The sequence below is a fragment of the Carlito syrichta genome, unplaced genomic scaffold, assembly GCF_000164805.1.
Source record: "Carlito syrichta isolate Samal-C Ts95f unplaced genomic scaffold, Tarsius_syrichta-2.0.1 Scaffold308104, whole genome shotgun sequence".
Taxonomy (NCBI): domain Eukaryota; kingdom Metazoa; phylum Chordata; class Mammalia; order Primates; family Tarsiidae; genus Carlito; species Carlito syrichta.
In genome coordinates this window covers 76,224-91,577 of record NW_007252200.1, presented here as the reverse complement: position 1 = coordinate 91,577, position 15,354 = coordinate 76,224, and the positions used below count along the sequence as shown (strand labels likewise).

Genomic DNA, 15,354 nt, shown 5'->3' with positions numbered 1-15,354 from the left:
CACAGCCTTGCCCACAGGCAGGAGAATGACTGAGAAGCCTTGGGAAGTGCCAGTATCAGAGTGCCTGTATCAGAGCCGCCTCCATCTTTTCTGTTGCTTTGGCAAAATGGAAACTTCCAAATAAAACACTGAAGGGGCTGGGCCAACTGGCTGTGGGCAGGCACAAGAGAGAGCAAACCTACCCAGGGCTCCGAGCTTGGGTGGGCAAGAAGTCGGGCTTGGAGACCCTCCTTCTGAACTTTATCCTCCTTTTTCATCCTCACCACTTCTGCTTCCCTTCTGCAAAAGCCCATCTCTGTGCCCATCCTGGGTCCTATGACTTTTCTCTCCCTCAACAGTCGGTTCCCGATTCTGGTCCCCGGCCCCCAGCAGCGCCTGCCCCCTTCCCACCGGGGCCCCCCATGATGCCACCACCCTTCGTAAGTTTTATGTCTTTCCCTGGGCTTGGCTTTTCCAGCCTGCACCCCCAGCTCCCTAGCCCCTAACCACTGCTGTAGCACCAGCACAGTTTTTGTGTAGTGCCCCCTTTTTCTGCCCTTGGAAGAGGGATGGTTATACTCGGGCATTGGGGTGGGGATGGCTGCTGTGAAGCTCTCAGTCCTTCAAGTTGACAGTTCCCCTTTTGTCTTTTTGTCCTTGGGGGCTGGAGGTAGGAGATGTGGAAGGGAAAAGACCCCATTCATGTGAGGGCAGGGTGGGACTGTCTTTCTCTTTCACTACTCTTTACCTGTGCTCTTTAAATATGCCGCAGAACGTGGGCTGGAATAGCATCGCTGGTCATGAGGTGGAGAGAAAGGGATGGGAGGCAGGGGACTGGGGGACTTGAAACCTAGGTACCTGCCTTCTGCCCTTTCATCTGAGAGGCCTCTTTGGGGGAGAACTGAAGAGGTGGCGCCTTCCAGCTGCAGTCTGTTGCTGTTACACTTCCCTTTTCCCTCTCCCTTCCCTTGTAAGCAAGAAGCTGTGGGTTTGCCTGTCAGACCCAGAGAGCATCCCCAGTTAGCAATCTTTCTCAGTGGTACGGAGGGAGGCAGTTTTATGCCCAGTGCTTCTCAAACTAAAGCCTGGGGATTGCCTCAGTGCTGGGTGGAGGGTCAGGGTGGGAGGCGGATATTTCCTGACAAATCTTCTCTGCTTCCGACAGGCAGTCTTCTCTGCTCAGTATCTTTTCTCTTCCTAATTTCCAGATGCCCCCTCCAGGGATCCCCCCACCCTTTCCTCCGATGGGGCTACCCCCCATGAGTCAGAGACCACCTGCCATTCCCCCCATGCCACCTGGCATCCTGCCCCCAATGCTTCCACCAATGGGGGCACCACCACCACTCACACAGGTAATAGTCTGCTCTCCACTGGGGCCTCAGAACACCATTTAGTCTAGCTGGGGATGGAAATGAGAGCAGGCATCTGGGCTTCAGAAACTGGGAGGGAAGGGAGCTGTGGGCCAGACCCTTGCTGAATGACTCAGACAACCCTTAGGCAAAGTGAAGGCCAGAATCTGGGGACTGCCTGTGGAGGTGCCCACGTGAGGATTATGACCCCAGCAGCATCTCAGGACTGTGCCTGCCCTCACCTTGGTGGCTGGTTTTTGTCTTTGTTTCCATAGATACCAGGAATGGTCCCTCCAATGATGCCAGGAATGCTGATGCCAGCAGTGCCTGTAACCGCAGCGGTAAGCATTGAGGGTCGGCAGGAAGCAGGCTCTGCCCTGCAGTTCTGTGGGTCTGACTTGGAGTACGGGGTCTTGGCCTCTGTTCTCTCCCTCTTCTCGTCGTGTCCACCCTGGTCCCTGGCGGCATTTCCCATGCTCAGATCCTCCTTGCCAGCCATGTGCTCAGCTCTTCTGGTTTTCCACTCAGGCCCAAAGGGGCATATACATCCTCTCGTTACTCCCCATGCCCTGCCTGGCTCCCTCAAGGAACACACTCGCGCCAAACACTCTTTATCCTCCCAGAGCCACACTCTGTGGACACGTGAATATAGTCCATCTTCATATTCTCTGTCTCTGAAGGAGTCATCAGCACCTGAGGATCTCGCTGTATCTTTTTGTGCTGTTGTTCAGTTAGTAGAGTCTGGGCAGGATGTAGAATTTGGTATCCACTGTGAAGAGATGGGCCTTAAGAGTTGACTCAACAAAATGCTCTCACTTGAGGAGAACAAAGAAAGGAGCTGTTGTGCGATTCCCCCCAGGATCATTGCCAGGCCCTGGAGGGTTGGGAAGCCTATTAGAGAGCAGAGATCTCTGGGAGCAGGACACATGGATCCTGACCTGGCCTGCTTCTCCATCCCCCATGGCCTGGGTCCTGGGGGCCACTAGGCTTGGCCCCAACCCTTCCCCCTCCTCTTTCTTCGGCAGACGGCTCCGGGTGCGGACACCGCCAGCTGTGAGTCTTCTGGGGGTCTGCTCCCCCCAGACTCGGAGGTTGGGGGGTATAGGGGAGAGGGGACCGTGGACTGGAGCCCACCCTGGATCATGCCTGTTGGGATGCCAGGGAGCCTGGGATGTTGATGGGACCAGGGGGATATTTATTGGGGCTGGAATAAGGGATGAATAGGTGGGAATAAGATGAAGTTTGGAGTAAGGACTTAGTATGTTTCCCGTGGTTTCTTTTCTAGCTGCTGTGGCTGGGACAGGCCCTCCGGTGAGTTCTTCTAGCTCAGGAATGTCTGGGTAGAAAGGCTAAGAGTGGGGGGCTGATGGTTAAATCTTTGGGGTGAGGTGAGGCTTTGGGAAAGGGGCCTTGACCACCATTCTGTGCCCCCCCCAGAGGGCCCTATGGAGTGAGCATGTGGCCCCTGATGGGCGCATCTACTACTACAATGCTGACGACAAGCAGTCCGTGTGGGAGAAGCCCAGCGTGCTCAAGTCCAAGGCAGAGGTCCTGAGTGGGGCTTTCTGGCCCTTCCTTTCAGCTGTCCTGACCCTTCCAAGTCTCTGGCCTCCCCCGAGTCTCTAGCCATACTCATGATGGTTCCTTCGATCCCAAGATCCCTGACTGCCCCCCATCCCTGGAGATGTCTCCCTAGGATCTCAGGAGAGCCGCCTTCCCCCATTTGAGCCAGGCCAGGTGGCAGCTAAAGACTCCTGTGTTCTCTGCCTACTGGGTCCCTTAGCTCCCCTGCCTGGCTGGAGAGCATGTCCAGCCCACTGATGTCCCCGACCCATCCTCTTGCAGCTGCTGCTATCCCAGTGTCCCTGGAAAGAGTACAAGTCAGACACAGGCAAACCTTACTACTATAACAACCAGAGTAAGGAGTCCCGCTGGACCCGGCCCAAGGATCTGGATGACCTGGAGGGTGAGGGGTCCTGGGGGTAGGCCCGGTCAGGGGTTCTGGGTGTTCCTTGTTGCCCTGGGACTGACCGTGCTGTTTTTTCCCATTGCAGCTTTAGTCAAACAAGAGGCTGCAGGGTGAGTGCCCTGCCCATTCATCCTTGTGTTCCTGGGGGGGTGGGAGTAGACTCTCCATTATCTCTACCCTGGGAGGAAGAACCAGCTCTCAGTCTCCTTGCGGAGTCATTTTTTCTGGCCCCAGTCCTGTCCAGGAGAGAGAGATCAGTCAGCCCCCGAACATCTCTATCCTTGCTCTACTCCTGGACATTGCCTTTCTGGCTCACCTGCAGGAAACAGCAGCAGCTGCAGCAGCCACAGACACTACAGCCACAGCCTCCTCAGCCACAGCCTGACCCTCCACCGGCTCCTCCTGGCCCCACCCCAGTGCCCACAGGCCTCCTGGAACCTGAGCCAGGTGGGGGTGAAGATTGTGATGTGTCGGAGGCAACCCAGCCTCTGGAGCAGGGGTTCCTGCAGCAGCTGGAGGAGGGCCCTGGCAGGTGAGGGCTGCCGCCAAGGCATTCCTGATGCTGGCTTCAGGCTTCCAGCCTGGCTCAACCCTTGTCCTCTGTCAGGCCTCACGTGACGATCTGGGCATGTCCTGAGGGCAGGAAAAGGCTGCCTTGGGGAATAAGGGTGGGCACTGTGTTGCCGAGGGTACTGGGTGCTGAAAGCTATGAGGGTTGGGGCCCTGTGGCTGAGTCCCCTGTGCCCCCCAGTTCTGCTGGACAGCACCATCCATCACAGCAGGAAGAGGAAGAACCGAAGCCAGAACCAGAGCGGTCTGGTCTCAGTTGGAGCAACCGGGAGAAGGCGAAGCAGGCGTTTAAGGAGCTGTTGAGGGACAAGGTGCTGGGTGTGGGGCTCCCAGGGAGGCCTAGAGGGGGCTGGGAGTGGGCAGGCTCCGTGACCCTCACCTACTCCATTCCAGGCTGTCCCCTCCAATGCCTCGTGGGAACAGGCCATGAAGATGGTGGTCACTGACCCCCGTTACAGGTAGGCCTGGGCAGAGGGAGCCAGGCCCTGCTCCTGAGAGCAGCTAGGCCAGGGTCTCCCTGAGAAACCCAGTTTAACTCCCAGTCTAAGGGAGCCAGTCAGAAAAGTGGTAGACTGGGGTGGGGTGCAAGGGGAAGAAAAGCTGAAGGCTTCCAGGAAAAGGAAGAGGAAAAGGTATCTGACACGAGACATTCAATAAATGCTTGTTGAATTGAATCAAGTGGAATCAAATTAATTGGGGAAAAGGGATGCTAGTTAGGGCAGAGGTCTGATGGTGGTCTGTTGGCAGTGTCTTGGAGCCACTGCCCTTCCCTCACTCCTGCCTTTCCCAGACGGTCAGGTCCAAGACGTCTGTGCCCTTGGGGCCCCTGCAGCCTGTTCTGCCCCTGCATGGACCCCCGCTCAGCCCTGTGGAGACCTTTCCCCAGTGTCCCATGATCCTCCTCTGTGGGCTGTGTAGGGTGACTCAGGCCACCTCCTCTATCCCCAACCCACTCCCATCCTCTCCACCCCAGTGCCTTGCCCAAACTGAGTGAGAAAAAGCAGGCATTCAATGCCTACAAGGCGCAGCGGGAGAAGGAGGAGAAGGAAGAAGCCCGGCTGAGGGCCAAGGAGGCCAAACAGACCCTGCAGCATTTCCTGGAGCAGCATGAACGCATGACCTCCACCACCCGCTACCGGTTAGGGGGCTGGGCTGGGCTGGGCAGGGCAGGGCAGGCCAGGGCAGCCCTGGCAGCCCTGAGAACACAGAGGCCCAGGGTCTCTGTCCTCTGCCTGTCTTCTTACCACCCATGTTCTCCCCAGGCGGGCAGAGCAGACCTTTGGGGAACTGGAGGTCTGGGCTGTGGTCCCTGAGAGGGATCGAAAAGAGGTTTATGATGATGTCCTCTTCTTCCTGGCCAAGAAGGAGAAGGTAATGGTCACTGGGCTAGATTCTTCAGCCCCAGTCTCATCTTGGACTCTCCTTGTCTTTGCTTCTTTGTGGGCCATTCATTTCTCCACTTCCTAGTGTCCCAGCTCCTGACTTGGAAGCTGGTGTGGCACTTGCACATCCCCCATGTCTGCTCTGGGCCTATAGCCCTGGGCGTGGGAGGGCAAGAAGGAGTTTCTGAGAGGTTGGTCGGTAACCTGTGCTCCCCGCCTTCCCCAGAACCGGAAGGTCTGAGTCTGGCATTCTCCCTAAGGTTCCCTAACTACCTTTTCCCCAGATTCTCCTTTGCCCAGGCCTGCTTGTGTAGCTCTGGCCTACCCTGCCTCACCCTGATCCTGTGGTTCCCCAGGAACAGGCCAAGCAGCTCCGGCGCCGCAACATCCAGGCCCTGAAGAGCATCCTGGATGGGATGAGTAGTGTCAACTTCCAAACCACATGGTCCCAGGCCCAGCAGTACCTCATGGATAACCCCAGCTTTGCTCAGGACCATCAATTGCAGAGTAAGCCTGAGTCTCTGCTCCCACCTATTCCGTTCCCTTTCCTCACTGAACCTGGGACCCCAGAGTCTGCCTCATACCACTGCCGTGTACCTCCTTCCCTCCTGGATATCCTGGGAGTCCCCAGCATTCACTCAGTCTCAGAACACCCCTCCCTCTCTGTAGGATTCACTGTTGAATTAGAAATTGTGTGTCTTTGGAGGAAGAACTCTGAGATAGGCGTCAGAAGTCCTAGAGATGGAAATGATGGTGATGATGCTACAGCTCATGAGAATATAGTCTTAAATCGTTATAGCACTGTGGACCCTAACTAGTCACGTAGGTTACAATAAGCTGTTGCTGACCTGTAATCACTGATGATAATCAGAAATTCACTTTCTAAAGTTGCGTGAAAACCTGATTAAAGCGACCCGCCTGGGCAGCAAGACCTCATCTCTACAATAAATCAAAAAATCAGCCGGGCATGGTAGCGCATGCCTGTAATTCCGGCTACTTGGAAGGCGGAGGTGGAAGGATCGCCGGAGCCCAGCAGGTCGAGCAGGTCGGAGCCCAGCGGCCACTGCACTCCAGTCTGGGCAACAGAGTGAGACTCCAACTAAAAAAAAAACCAAAAAACCTGATTAAGGCCAAGCAGAGTGGCTCAAGGCTGTAATCTCAGCACTTTGGGAGGCCAAAGCAAGAGGATTGCCTGAGTCCAGGGTTTGAGACTGGCCTGGGCAACTTGATGAGACCTTGTTTCTACAATAAATCAAAAAATTAGCTGGGCATGGTGCCATGCGCCTGTAGTTCCAGCTACTTGGAAGGCTGAGGCAGAGGGATCACCTAGCCCAGCAGGTCGAGGCTGCAGTGGCTGTGAGCATGCCACTGCACTCCACCCTGGGCAACAGAGTGATACTCTGACTAAAAAAAAAAACCTGATTAATTCCCAGTTCCATAACATGTGCAACCTTAGATCCTAAGACAATTGGTTTCGTATGATGGCTTTTAGTAACTGAATTCACAAGAGCTAAATACTTGCTAATTTTTAAAATACAATTAGTGAACCTCCCAGGGTCTTCAAGAACTAGCATTCCAGTGGCTGCTCCCACAGAGCCCTCTCCCCACTCCTTCCCTACCACCCTGGGTGTCCCTAGCACCTAGAGTGGCAACATCGTTGAAACACTAGGGGATCTGGAGTCAAAGAGGGTGTCCTGTTGAGACAGTGCTCACTGAGCCACCTCCCTACCTTTAGACATGGACAAGGAAGATGCACTGATCTGCTTTGAGGAGCACATCCGAGCTTTGGAGAGGGAGGAGGAGGAGGAACGGGAGCGGGCCCGGCTTCGGGAGCGCCGCCAGCAACGCAAGAACCGGGAGGCCTTCCAGGTATCTTGAATGCCCGTCTAGATAAGAGCTCGGCTCTGCCCCAGACCACAAGCTCTTCACCTATTTCCTGCCTCCTCTTGGCTAGGCTGTCTGCTTTTTCTGTTCCTAGCCCTATGCAAATTCCATGAGACCTCTCTGCCTCAGTTCTGGGCCTGTGCTCTTTCATGACTGGATGTGTATACACAACCTGGAAACTATCAGCAGAGAGCACTCTAGAGGCACAGCTTGGCATCAGGGCCATGTTTATTTTCTGTGGGTGGGGAGCCAGCCAGACAGAGCTCATCCTCCTGACTTGCTTCGGAACAGGGTGGCAGTGGTGGTGATGGTAGTTGTAGTGATGGAGCTTCCTTTACTGTAACATAGAAAAGTTGAAGCCAAGTGCAGGGAATGGTGTGCTGCAGGCAGGCTTCTGTTTCTCTGCCTCCCAGGCTGGCTTGTTCTCATTATTTTGTTCTGTTCCTCTCTGTATTTACATTCTCTCCTTTTGTATTGTTCTTAGCCTCCACATCTGTATCTCTTTCCATCTGCCTCTCTTGCCTGTATCTCCTCAATCTGGATTGTCCCTGCCTCTCCCTCTGCTATTTTCTCTTTGCCTTCTCACTCTGTGGCTCTGCTTTTCTCCTCATCTCACTCTTCCTATAACTGGCTCTCTTTGCTCAGACCTTCCTGGACGAGCTGCATGAGACAGGGCAGCTGCACTCTATGTCTACCTGGATGGAGCTGTACCCAGCAGTCAGCACTGATGTCCGCTTTGCCAACATGCTGGGCCAGCCGGGTAAGGCAGCCAGGCTCCCCTTCTCTGGCCTGGCTTCCTACCCTACCAGCCTCTCCCACTCCCTGGCCCTGTCCTCGGCCCCACCCCTAGGCCTTGGGAAGCTGCCGCCCGCCAGGCCCCCCTCCCTCCCTCCCCGCAGGCTCCACCCCGCTGGACTTGTTCAAGTTCTATGTGGAAGAATTGAAGGCACGATTTCATGATGAGAAGAAGATCATTAAGGACATTCTTAAGGTGAGGGAGGCCTGAGGCTGTGGGTGGATGCAGACTGGGTGCAGGGCACACTCCCTGAACAGGACTCCCTGATAAGTCCTGTTTGTTGGAGAATTGCAACTTGGTTCAGCAGATAACCACTGTGATCTTCTACTGTGCACTGGGACAGTAATGGATAAGACATAATTTCTGCCCATATGAGCTCATGGCCCAATAGGAGGAAGATAGATATGATAACTGTTACACAGAGGGACCAGTGTTTGACAGGAGCTGGAAGAACTGACATTTGAACTGCCCCTTTAGGAGTGAGTAGGTGGAGGAGGATAGAGCATTCTGGACACAGGGTACTATAGGAGCAAAGGCAAGGGGTGGGAAGAGGATACCAACTTTGAGGAGCAAGAAGCATAGCTAATTGTAAACTGGCAGCCCACTGATCATTCTGGATGACCTGTGCAGAGTTTTAGAAAACTTTGGAATGTGTTGCTACCATCTTAAAATCAGGAGATTTCACGTGGAAATCTGAATCTTGAGCTTCTCGTGTCAGTTTGGATTATCTAGCAGCCCTGGGCTGGATTTGCAAGGCGTTTTCGCAGACTTGAGCTGAGACACCACTGCCCTTTTAGAAAGGGCAAGTCATCCTTATCCTCAGCACTCATTAGCGCCTTCCTGCACCTGCCGCAAGTGCCAGCTGCCATTTGCCATCACTTGCGCACTGCTACTTTTATTCTACTGGAGAAGAGAAATAGTTCTCAATATCCATGTCTATCAGAAGTGGGAAAGTGAGTTAGCAAATGATGGCTGAAGAGAACCTTGTGTTCCAAAAGGAAAAAAACAGGAGAAAGCATACTTCTTTGTGGAAGTAAAGAACATTCCAATGCGTTTGAGAAGCCAGCACAGTACAGTGGTTAGGAGCAGGACTGGAGATAGACTGCCTGGGGAAAGGGTCCAGCTTAACCTCTTGCTGGTTGTGTGATCTTGGACAGGTCACTGAACCTTTCTGAGCCTCAGTTTCTTCATCTGAAAAAATAGCAAATGTTCCAGCAAAGTACACCTAATTATAGAGAAGAGTAATTTGGTGCTGCATATAAAGCTAGAAATGTCCCACTGCACATGTAGCCTTATATTTTGCCTTATGAATTCATGCAGTTGTTGCATTTAAATACCCTGTTACCTCTCTGTTTAATATAAATTTAATATTTTAAAATGACTTACCATTAGGTAAGATGTATCACATTGTCCTGTGATTTCCTCTATTTCTCTGGAACTACAATACCACAGTTTGGAAGTAGAGCCCTGCATGTCAAGTGCCTTGAATGCTAAAATAAGACATGTGGATTTTTTACCTCGTAAGTAATGAGGAACCGGAATATAATCAGATGGTGTCTTGGAAAAGCCACTGATGATGGTGTGTAGTAGCACCTCTCCATCTAGAGCATTCACTTGTGTCCTTGGGGGAGGTGGCGGTGGAGGCAGTGGTCGGAGGATGGTTCTTGAAACCTGGAGATACTAAAAGTGATAGTGACAAGTAATTCAGATGAATGTTGAGCTTGAGTCATCCTCTTCTGACTCATCCACAAACCTTTCCCCTGCTGCTGGGGCTTCTTGGTGGTACAGAAGTCTGAGACGCACTAGATCTTAGAGGCTGTGGGTAAGGATGTTAGAGGAGTGGGGGTGGGGGCAGAGAGACCTCAGGCAGGGGATAGGGGATGGCAGATGAGGAGAGCAAGCTGTGGGACCTTCTGGCAGGTGCCTTCAGACAAGCCAGCCTGGGCTGAGTGTGTGGGATCTTATGCTGCTTCCCTGTGTTCATCTTTTTAATAAGATTTTTTTATTTAAAAATGTTTCTGCTGTTACCAAAAAAGTGAAAGTTTAAAGTCAGTGTGATGGAGTCACTAAGAAGTAGAATTGACAGGTTATTTTCTTAAATTAAGGGAAAGGAAGGAGTGAGTTAGAGGTATCTGGTCAGTATATGGTGGCACCATTGGTAAGGATTAAGCAGGAAGAACAGGGCTGTAGAAAATAGGAACTCCATTTGAGGAATTATTCTCAACAGCATACTGGGGCAGGGAGGTATGAAGTAAATATATTTTACCTTCATTTATTTATTTTAGAGACTAGGTCTCAGTCTTGCCCAGGATGGAGTGCAATGTCATGATCAGCTCACTTAACCTTGAACTCCTGGGCTCAACAATCCTCCCACCTCAGCCTCCCACAAGGCTAAGACTACAGGCATGAGCCACCATGCCTGGCTAATTTTTTTATTTTTGTAGAGACGGGGTCTCATTGTGTTGCCCAGGCTGGTCTCAAACTCCTGGCCTCAAGCAGTACTCTTTCCTTGGCCTCCCAAAGTGTTTGGCCTCCCAAAGTGGACACGAGCCACTACACCCAGCTACAAATATCATATTTTAAACAGCATATTATAAAGTAGAAAACCTAATCCCAGGAGAGCTAAATTTTATTGGAACAGTAACTTTTAGCCACAGAGTGCTGGTCCCACTGATAGGCCTGCCTTTATAGGAGTCTTGTCTCTCTATATCACCTGAGAAAGCAGTTCCCTTCCTTTTTCTTTATTTGGGTTCCTGCCTACAGAGAACAAATGAGCCAGGAGTCCCTGTGGCCATCCACAGCCAGGTGGACTGTGTGGCACCTCTCATCCCATAGGACAATGCAAAGAGCCCTGGACTTAGAGCAGGAGGAAGAGAGACCTGGGCCTGAGAGATCCATGGGGGGTGGAGAGAGAGGTGCCCACAGGAACTGTTTAATTTGCAGGGTCTGAGCAATTCATATCCAGTCTAGTGGGGTCTGAAAACCAGGAGAGGTGAAGGATGAGATTGCAGGAGAGAATAATCAGGCTGTAGGAAAGAGCTAAGTGCTGTTCTCAGAAACATGCACAGCAAGAGTGACAGGAAGTTAGGAGGACCCGGAGAGGGCACGAGCAAGGATGAAGAGGGAGGCATTGGATTTGACTTCAGGACATGAGCAACCTCTGGAAGAGTAGTGTTGTGAAGGTGGTGGCATTGGGGGTGGCATGCTTTAGGTAACTCCTGGCTGTTCATTGGCCCTAAGACCTCTGCAAGTCACATGTCTCTGAGCCTCAGTTTCCTCATCTGTAAATTGGGGGTCTTTTGTATGCACAGTTGTGAGAATTAAATAACATTTGTAACATGCCTTTCTTATGATAGGCTCCAATGAATGTGTATTCCTTTGTGCTGCATCTCAAGAGATTCTGAAACAAAGGAAACGAGCAGAGGTGGTTAGCTTGAGGAGGGTGAGAGCAGGGTGGAGAGTTTCCAGGTCAGGTGAGGTGTGTGCTTGATAGAAAGAGCCAGTGACGGGGGTGAGACTGAGCTTGTAGTTCCCTGAGAGGAAACGACGTGTTGAGATGGGCTGGAGAGGGTGGGGAAAGGTTGAGGATGTACGCTTGGAAAGAAGCAAGAGGAGCATGCCTCTGCTGTCAGCAGGAAGGCCAGAGGTCAGCTGTGTGGAGGAAGAGGAAGGGAATCTGGCTTGTGCCCAGCTGCCTCAAGCTCCAGTGGCTTCACTTACCACTCATGTCATCGTAGGCCAAGTGAGATCAATCTTTTAAGCCTCTGTTTCACTGGGATGTCCTGAGGCTTAACTGAGAAGCACAGAGCCTGCCCATGGAGATGTTTTAATATTGGCGGGAAGCTGCACACCTGGCGGCCTCCATTTCTCCCATGGACTAAGTGACCTGGGTGGGTGGGTGCTTGAAAGCACAGGCTTTGGAGGTGGGATCATGATCAGCTGAGGTGGGATCATGATCAGCTGAGACCTTAGGCAAGTGCTAGTTTCACTAAACCTTGGTTTCTCCTTCTGTTAAAATTAGGATACCAGGACCATGAGGATTAAATGTAGAACCATGAGGATTAAATGAGATCATGTGTATGAAGCACTCACCATGGTACCTGGTACATAGTACGCACTCAATAGATCAAGCCACAGGATAGGGCCCAGCAGGTGTGATCGAGAATGGTGGAAGTATTATGGGGCAGCAGGAGGGCCTAGCTGGGACCAGAGCTCCAAGCCAGAGATCACTGAGCTGATTATGAGAAGCTCAGTCATCAGCTGGGAGACAGCCCTCAGCCCCTTCAGCTCCGTGTGATGTCTAAACCAAGAGTAGGTATGGGGACAGAGGTGTCAGATGAGGACTGGACTCTGAATTTCTGAGGCATGTCACAGTCCTGTGCACTTTTCTGGGGGCAGAGCCTTCTTGACCATCCTGTAGTCTGACCCCTCTGCCTGCCAGCTTTGGGCCATAGGCCCACGGTGCCCCTGCTTCATGTGCTGCTGTGCCCACAGGACCGGGGCTTCTGCGTGGAAGTGAACACAGCCTTCGAAGACTTCGCCCACGTCATAAGCTTTGACAAGAGGGCTGCCGCGCTGGACGCAGGCAACATCAAGCTGACCTTCAATAGTGTGAGGGGCTGGGCAGGGTGTGGGCTCAGTCCCCTGACTCCTCCCGGTGTCTCATTCCACTCCTCACTCACTGCCCCACCGACTACTCCCAGTTCTGGGGATGATGGTGAAGCCCACACCCTAACTTTCCACCTCCTAAGGTATGCCTGAGTGGGCATCCACCATCCTGGGTGACCCTGTTGTGTCCCTTCTCCTCTCAGCTGCTGGAGAAAGCGGAGGCGCGGGAGCGGGAGCGGGAGAAGGAGGAGGCACGAAGGATGCGGCGCAGGGAAGCTGCCTTTCGAAGCATGCTGAGGCAGGCCGTGCCTGCCCTGGAGCTAGGCACAGCCTGGGAAGAGGTCAGGAGTGCAGCCTGGCCCCACACACCCCTCAAGCCTGAGGGCAGCGGTGCTTCTCCACCACCGAGGGCCCACCCCAGCCACAACACAGCCCTGGGCCAGCTCATTCCCTTCCTTCCTCTGCCCCAGCCCTGCCCTGTGCTCGTGGCAGTGTCCAGGCCAGGCCCAGTGGGGCCTGGTCTGATCAGCAGTGCTCTCCCCGTTCAAGGTCCGTGAGCGCTTTGTGTGCGACTCAGCCTTTGAGCAGATCACCTTGGAGTCGGAGCGGATCCGGCTCTTCCGGGAGTTCCTACAGGTGCTGGAGGTGAGGCTGCCTTGTCCTCTGGATCTGTCCCAGGCCCCTGAACTCCCTAGGCCAACTCAACAGAGACCTTAGGGGCCTCTCACCCCTAGGGCTCTCCCTTCCCTGGCCAGCTAAGAGGAGGCCTGAGGGAGGGAGGCAAAGCCAGATTTTAGGAGGCCGGGTCCTTCCTGGGGCTAAGTCCTCACCCTTCTTCCTCTGCCTCCAGCAGACCGAATGCCAGCACCTCCACACCAAAGGCCGAAAGCACGGCAGGAAGGGCAAGAAGCACCATCGCAAGCGCTCCCACTCGCCCTCAGTGAGTTGGGGATAGAAGGGATGTCGGTGAGGCTGGGTTGTTTTGGGGAGATGAACTTTTGTTTTTCCCCTAAATCGTCTCTGTTGGAGAGAGATTTGAGGATTCCTTTGGCCCTGGATCCTCCTCTCTGTCCCCAATTCCCAGACGAGGGCTTCTGGAGGCCAGAGAACCTCTGCGCTGACACGTATCTGCTGATCTGCCCAGGGCTCTGAGTCAGAAGAGGAGGAGCTGCCCCCACCGTCTCTCCGGCCCCCCAAACGGAGGCGGCGGAACCCCTCGGAGTCAGGCTCTGAGCCCTCTTCCTCACTTGATTCCGTTGAAAGTGGGGGTGCTGCCCTTGGAGGACGGGGATCCCCTTCCTCCCACCTTCTCCTTGGATCGGGTGAGCAGCTATTAGCCTGGGAGCTGGAGGACCGTTGGCCCAGGCCAAGCCCCAGCCCCCGAGGGTAGAGTGGATTGGGAGGGCTGAACTTGTGGGAGAGTCAAAGAACTTCCTGCCCCTGCCTAGGTAAGAAACTGGGAGAAAAATACAACCGACTCAGACTTCCTTGGACCACGAGGCTGCCCACCTGTGAAAGTGAACAGAGGGGCCGGAGCAGAGAAAAGAATGAGCCCTCCCTTCTCCTGCCAGGGCTTAGTGAGGACTTTTCTATCTGCAGATCACGGCCTTCGGAAAGCCAAGAAACCAAAAAAGAAAACAAAGAAGAGAAGACATAAGTCGGTGAGTTGAGAAGGAACTTCTACCCAAGACCCTCCTATTTTGTGAACTCTCTTCCACCCGTCTCCCAGGCTGTCCTTCCCAGGAACTGAGGAGGGCTCTGGACTCTTACAGAACAGTCCTGAGAGTGAGACAGACCCTGAGGAGAAAGCTGGCAAGGAAAGTGATGAGAAAGAACAAGAACAGGACAAGGACAGGGAGCTCCGACCCACAGAGCTCCCGAACCGCTCCCCAGGCTTCGGAATCAAGAAGGAGAAGGTGCGCAGCAGGGGCCCCAGCTGTCAGTCTGCTGACCAGGCCTCTGGTAGCTTAGGTGAGCTGTGCCTTTGCTCCCACAGACGGGCTGGGACACGTCAGAAAGTGAGCTGAGTGAAGGCGAGCTGGAGCGGCGGCGGCGGACACTCCTCCAGCAGCTGGACGACCACCAGTGACCTGGCGAGCTGCCCTCTGCCTCGGGTCTGTGTGGGGCTGTGGCTCCCGGGCCACCTTCACCTCCTGCCTCAGACTTCTTCCTTAGTCTGGTCTGTGTCCACTTTTTCTAAAGTAACCCCACCCCCAACACACCACTGTTGGCACCTCTGCAGGTCGCTCCTGGTGTTTAAGGGTCCCCTACTCCCCGGACAACTAGTGCAATCCTTGCCCTCAGCCCCAGACCAGAGGTGGGTGGTACATGCCATGTGAAGCGGGTGATGCCAGTAGATCAAGTGTGAGCAGGGTCTCCAGAGAAGAGTGACAGGCTGGTGGCCACAGCCTGGGTGGCAGAGGGCAGGGTCCTCACCCTCTAGCATCAGTGCCTGCTCCTGCCTGCCCTGGGGCTCCACCACTTCCTCCTCCAGCCCCAGGACTCAACGTCCGTGTGTTTTGTTTTGTTTTTTAAAGAACAATATTTATAACATGGCCAGTGACTCTTTTGTCTCCTCCATGTGCTGCTGGGGCAGGCTGGGGACTGGACAGGTTGCACATGCCCAGCAGAGGGCGCTGGTGTCTCACAGCAGGCCTGCCTCCCTTTGTGTGCCTGGAGCCCACCCAGCCTGGTTCTCCTCCCCCAGGTTCCTGAGCTCCTCTCCGCTGAAACAGATGCAGCTCCCCCCAGATTTCCTTTCTGTCCCCATGGCTCAGGTCAGGTTGAGCCACCCTAGCCCCAAGCTCAGAAAGAGGA

General features: G+C 53.8%; 1 protein-coding gene across 2 annotated transcripts; it reads left to right on the top strand.

The window, feature by feature from the left end:
• The first annotated feature begins 343 nt into the window (after positions 1-343).
• Positions 344-15,093, top strand: PRPF40B (pre-mRNA processing factor 40 homolog B). Of its 2 annotated transcripts, none has more exons than XM_008064917.2 (25): positions 344-419; positions 1,188-1,331; positions 1,604-1,669; positions 2,354-2,381; positions 2,614-2,639; positions 2,766-2,876; positions 3,174-3,294; positions 3,383-3,407; positions 3,620-3,829; positions 4,049-4,178; positions 4,261-4,325; positions 4,841-5,005; positions 5,130-5,238; positions 5,606-5,756; positions 6,985-7,118; positions 7,779-7,893; positions 8,033-8,124; positions 12,424-12,540; positions 12,741-12,878; positions 13,087-13,182; positions 13,391-13,477; positions 13,682-13,859; positions 14,137-14,198; positions 14,310-14,453; positions 14,534-15,093. In XM_008064917.2, the coding sequence occupies exons 1-25, from the start codon at positions 402-404 to the stop codon at positions 14,624-14,626; spliced, it is 2,625 nt and encodes an 874-aa protein (XP_008063108.1). In that variant the 5' UTR covers positions 344-401; the 3' UTR covers positions 14,627-15,093. The 2 variants fall into 2 exon arrangements, with proteins under 2 accessions (XP_008063108.1, XP_021571671.1); XM_021715996.1 differs by having other exon boundaries at positions 13,388-13,477.
• The last annotated feature ends 261 nt before the right edge of the window (positions 15,094-15,354 follow it).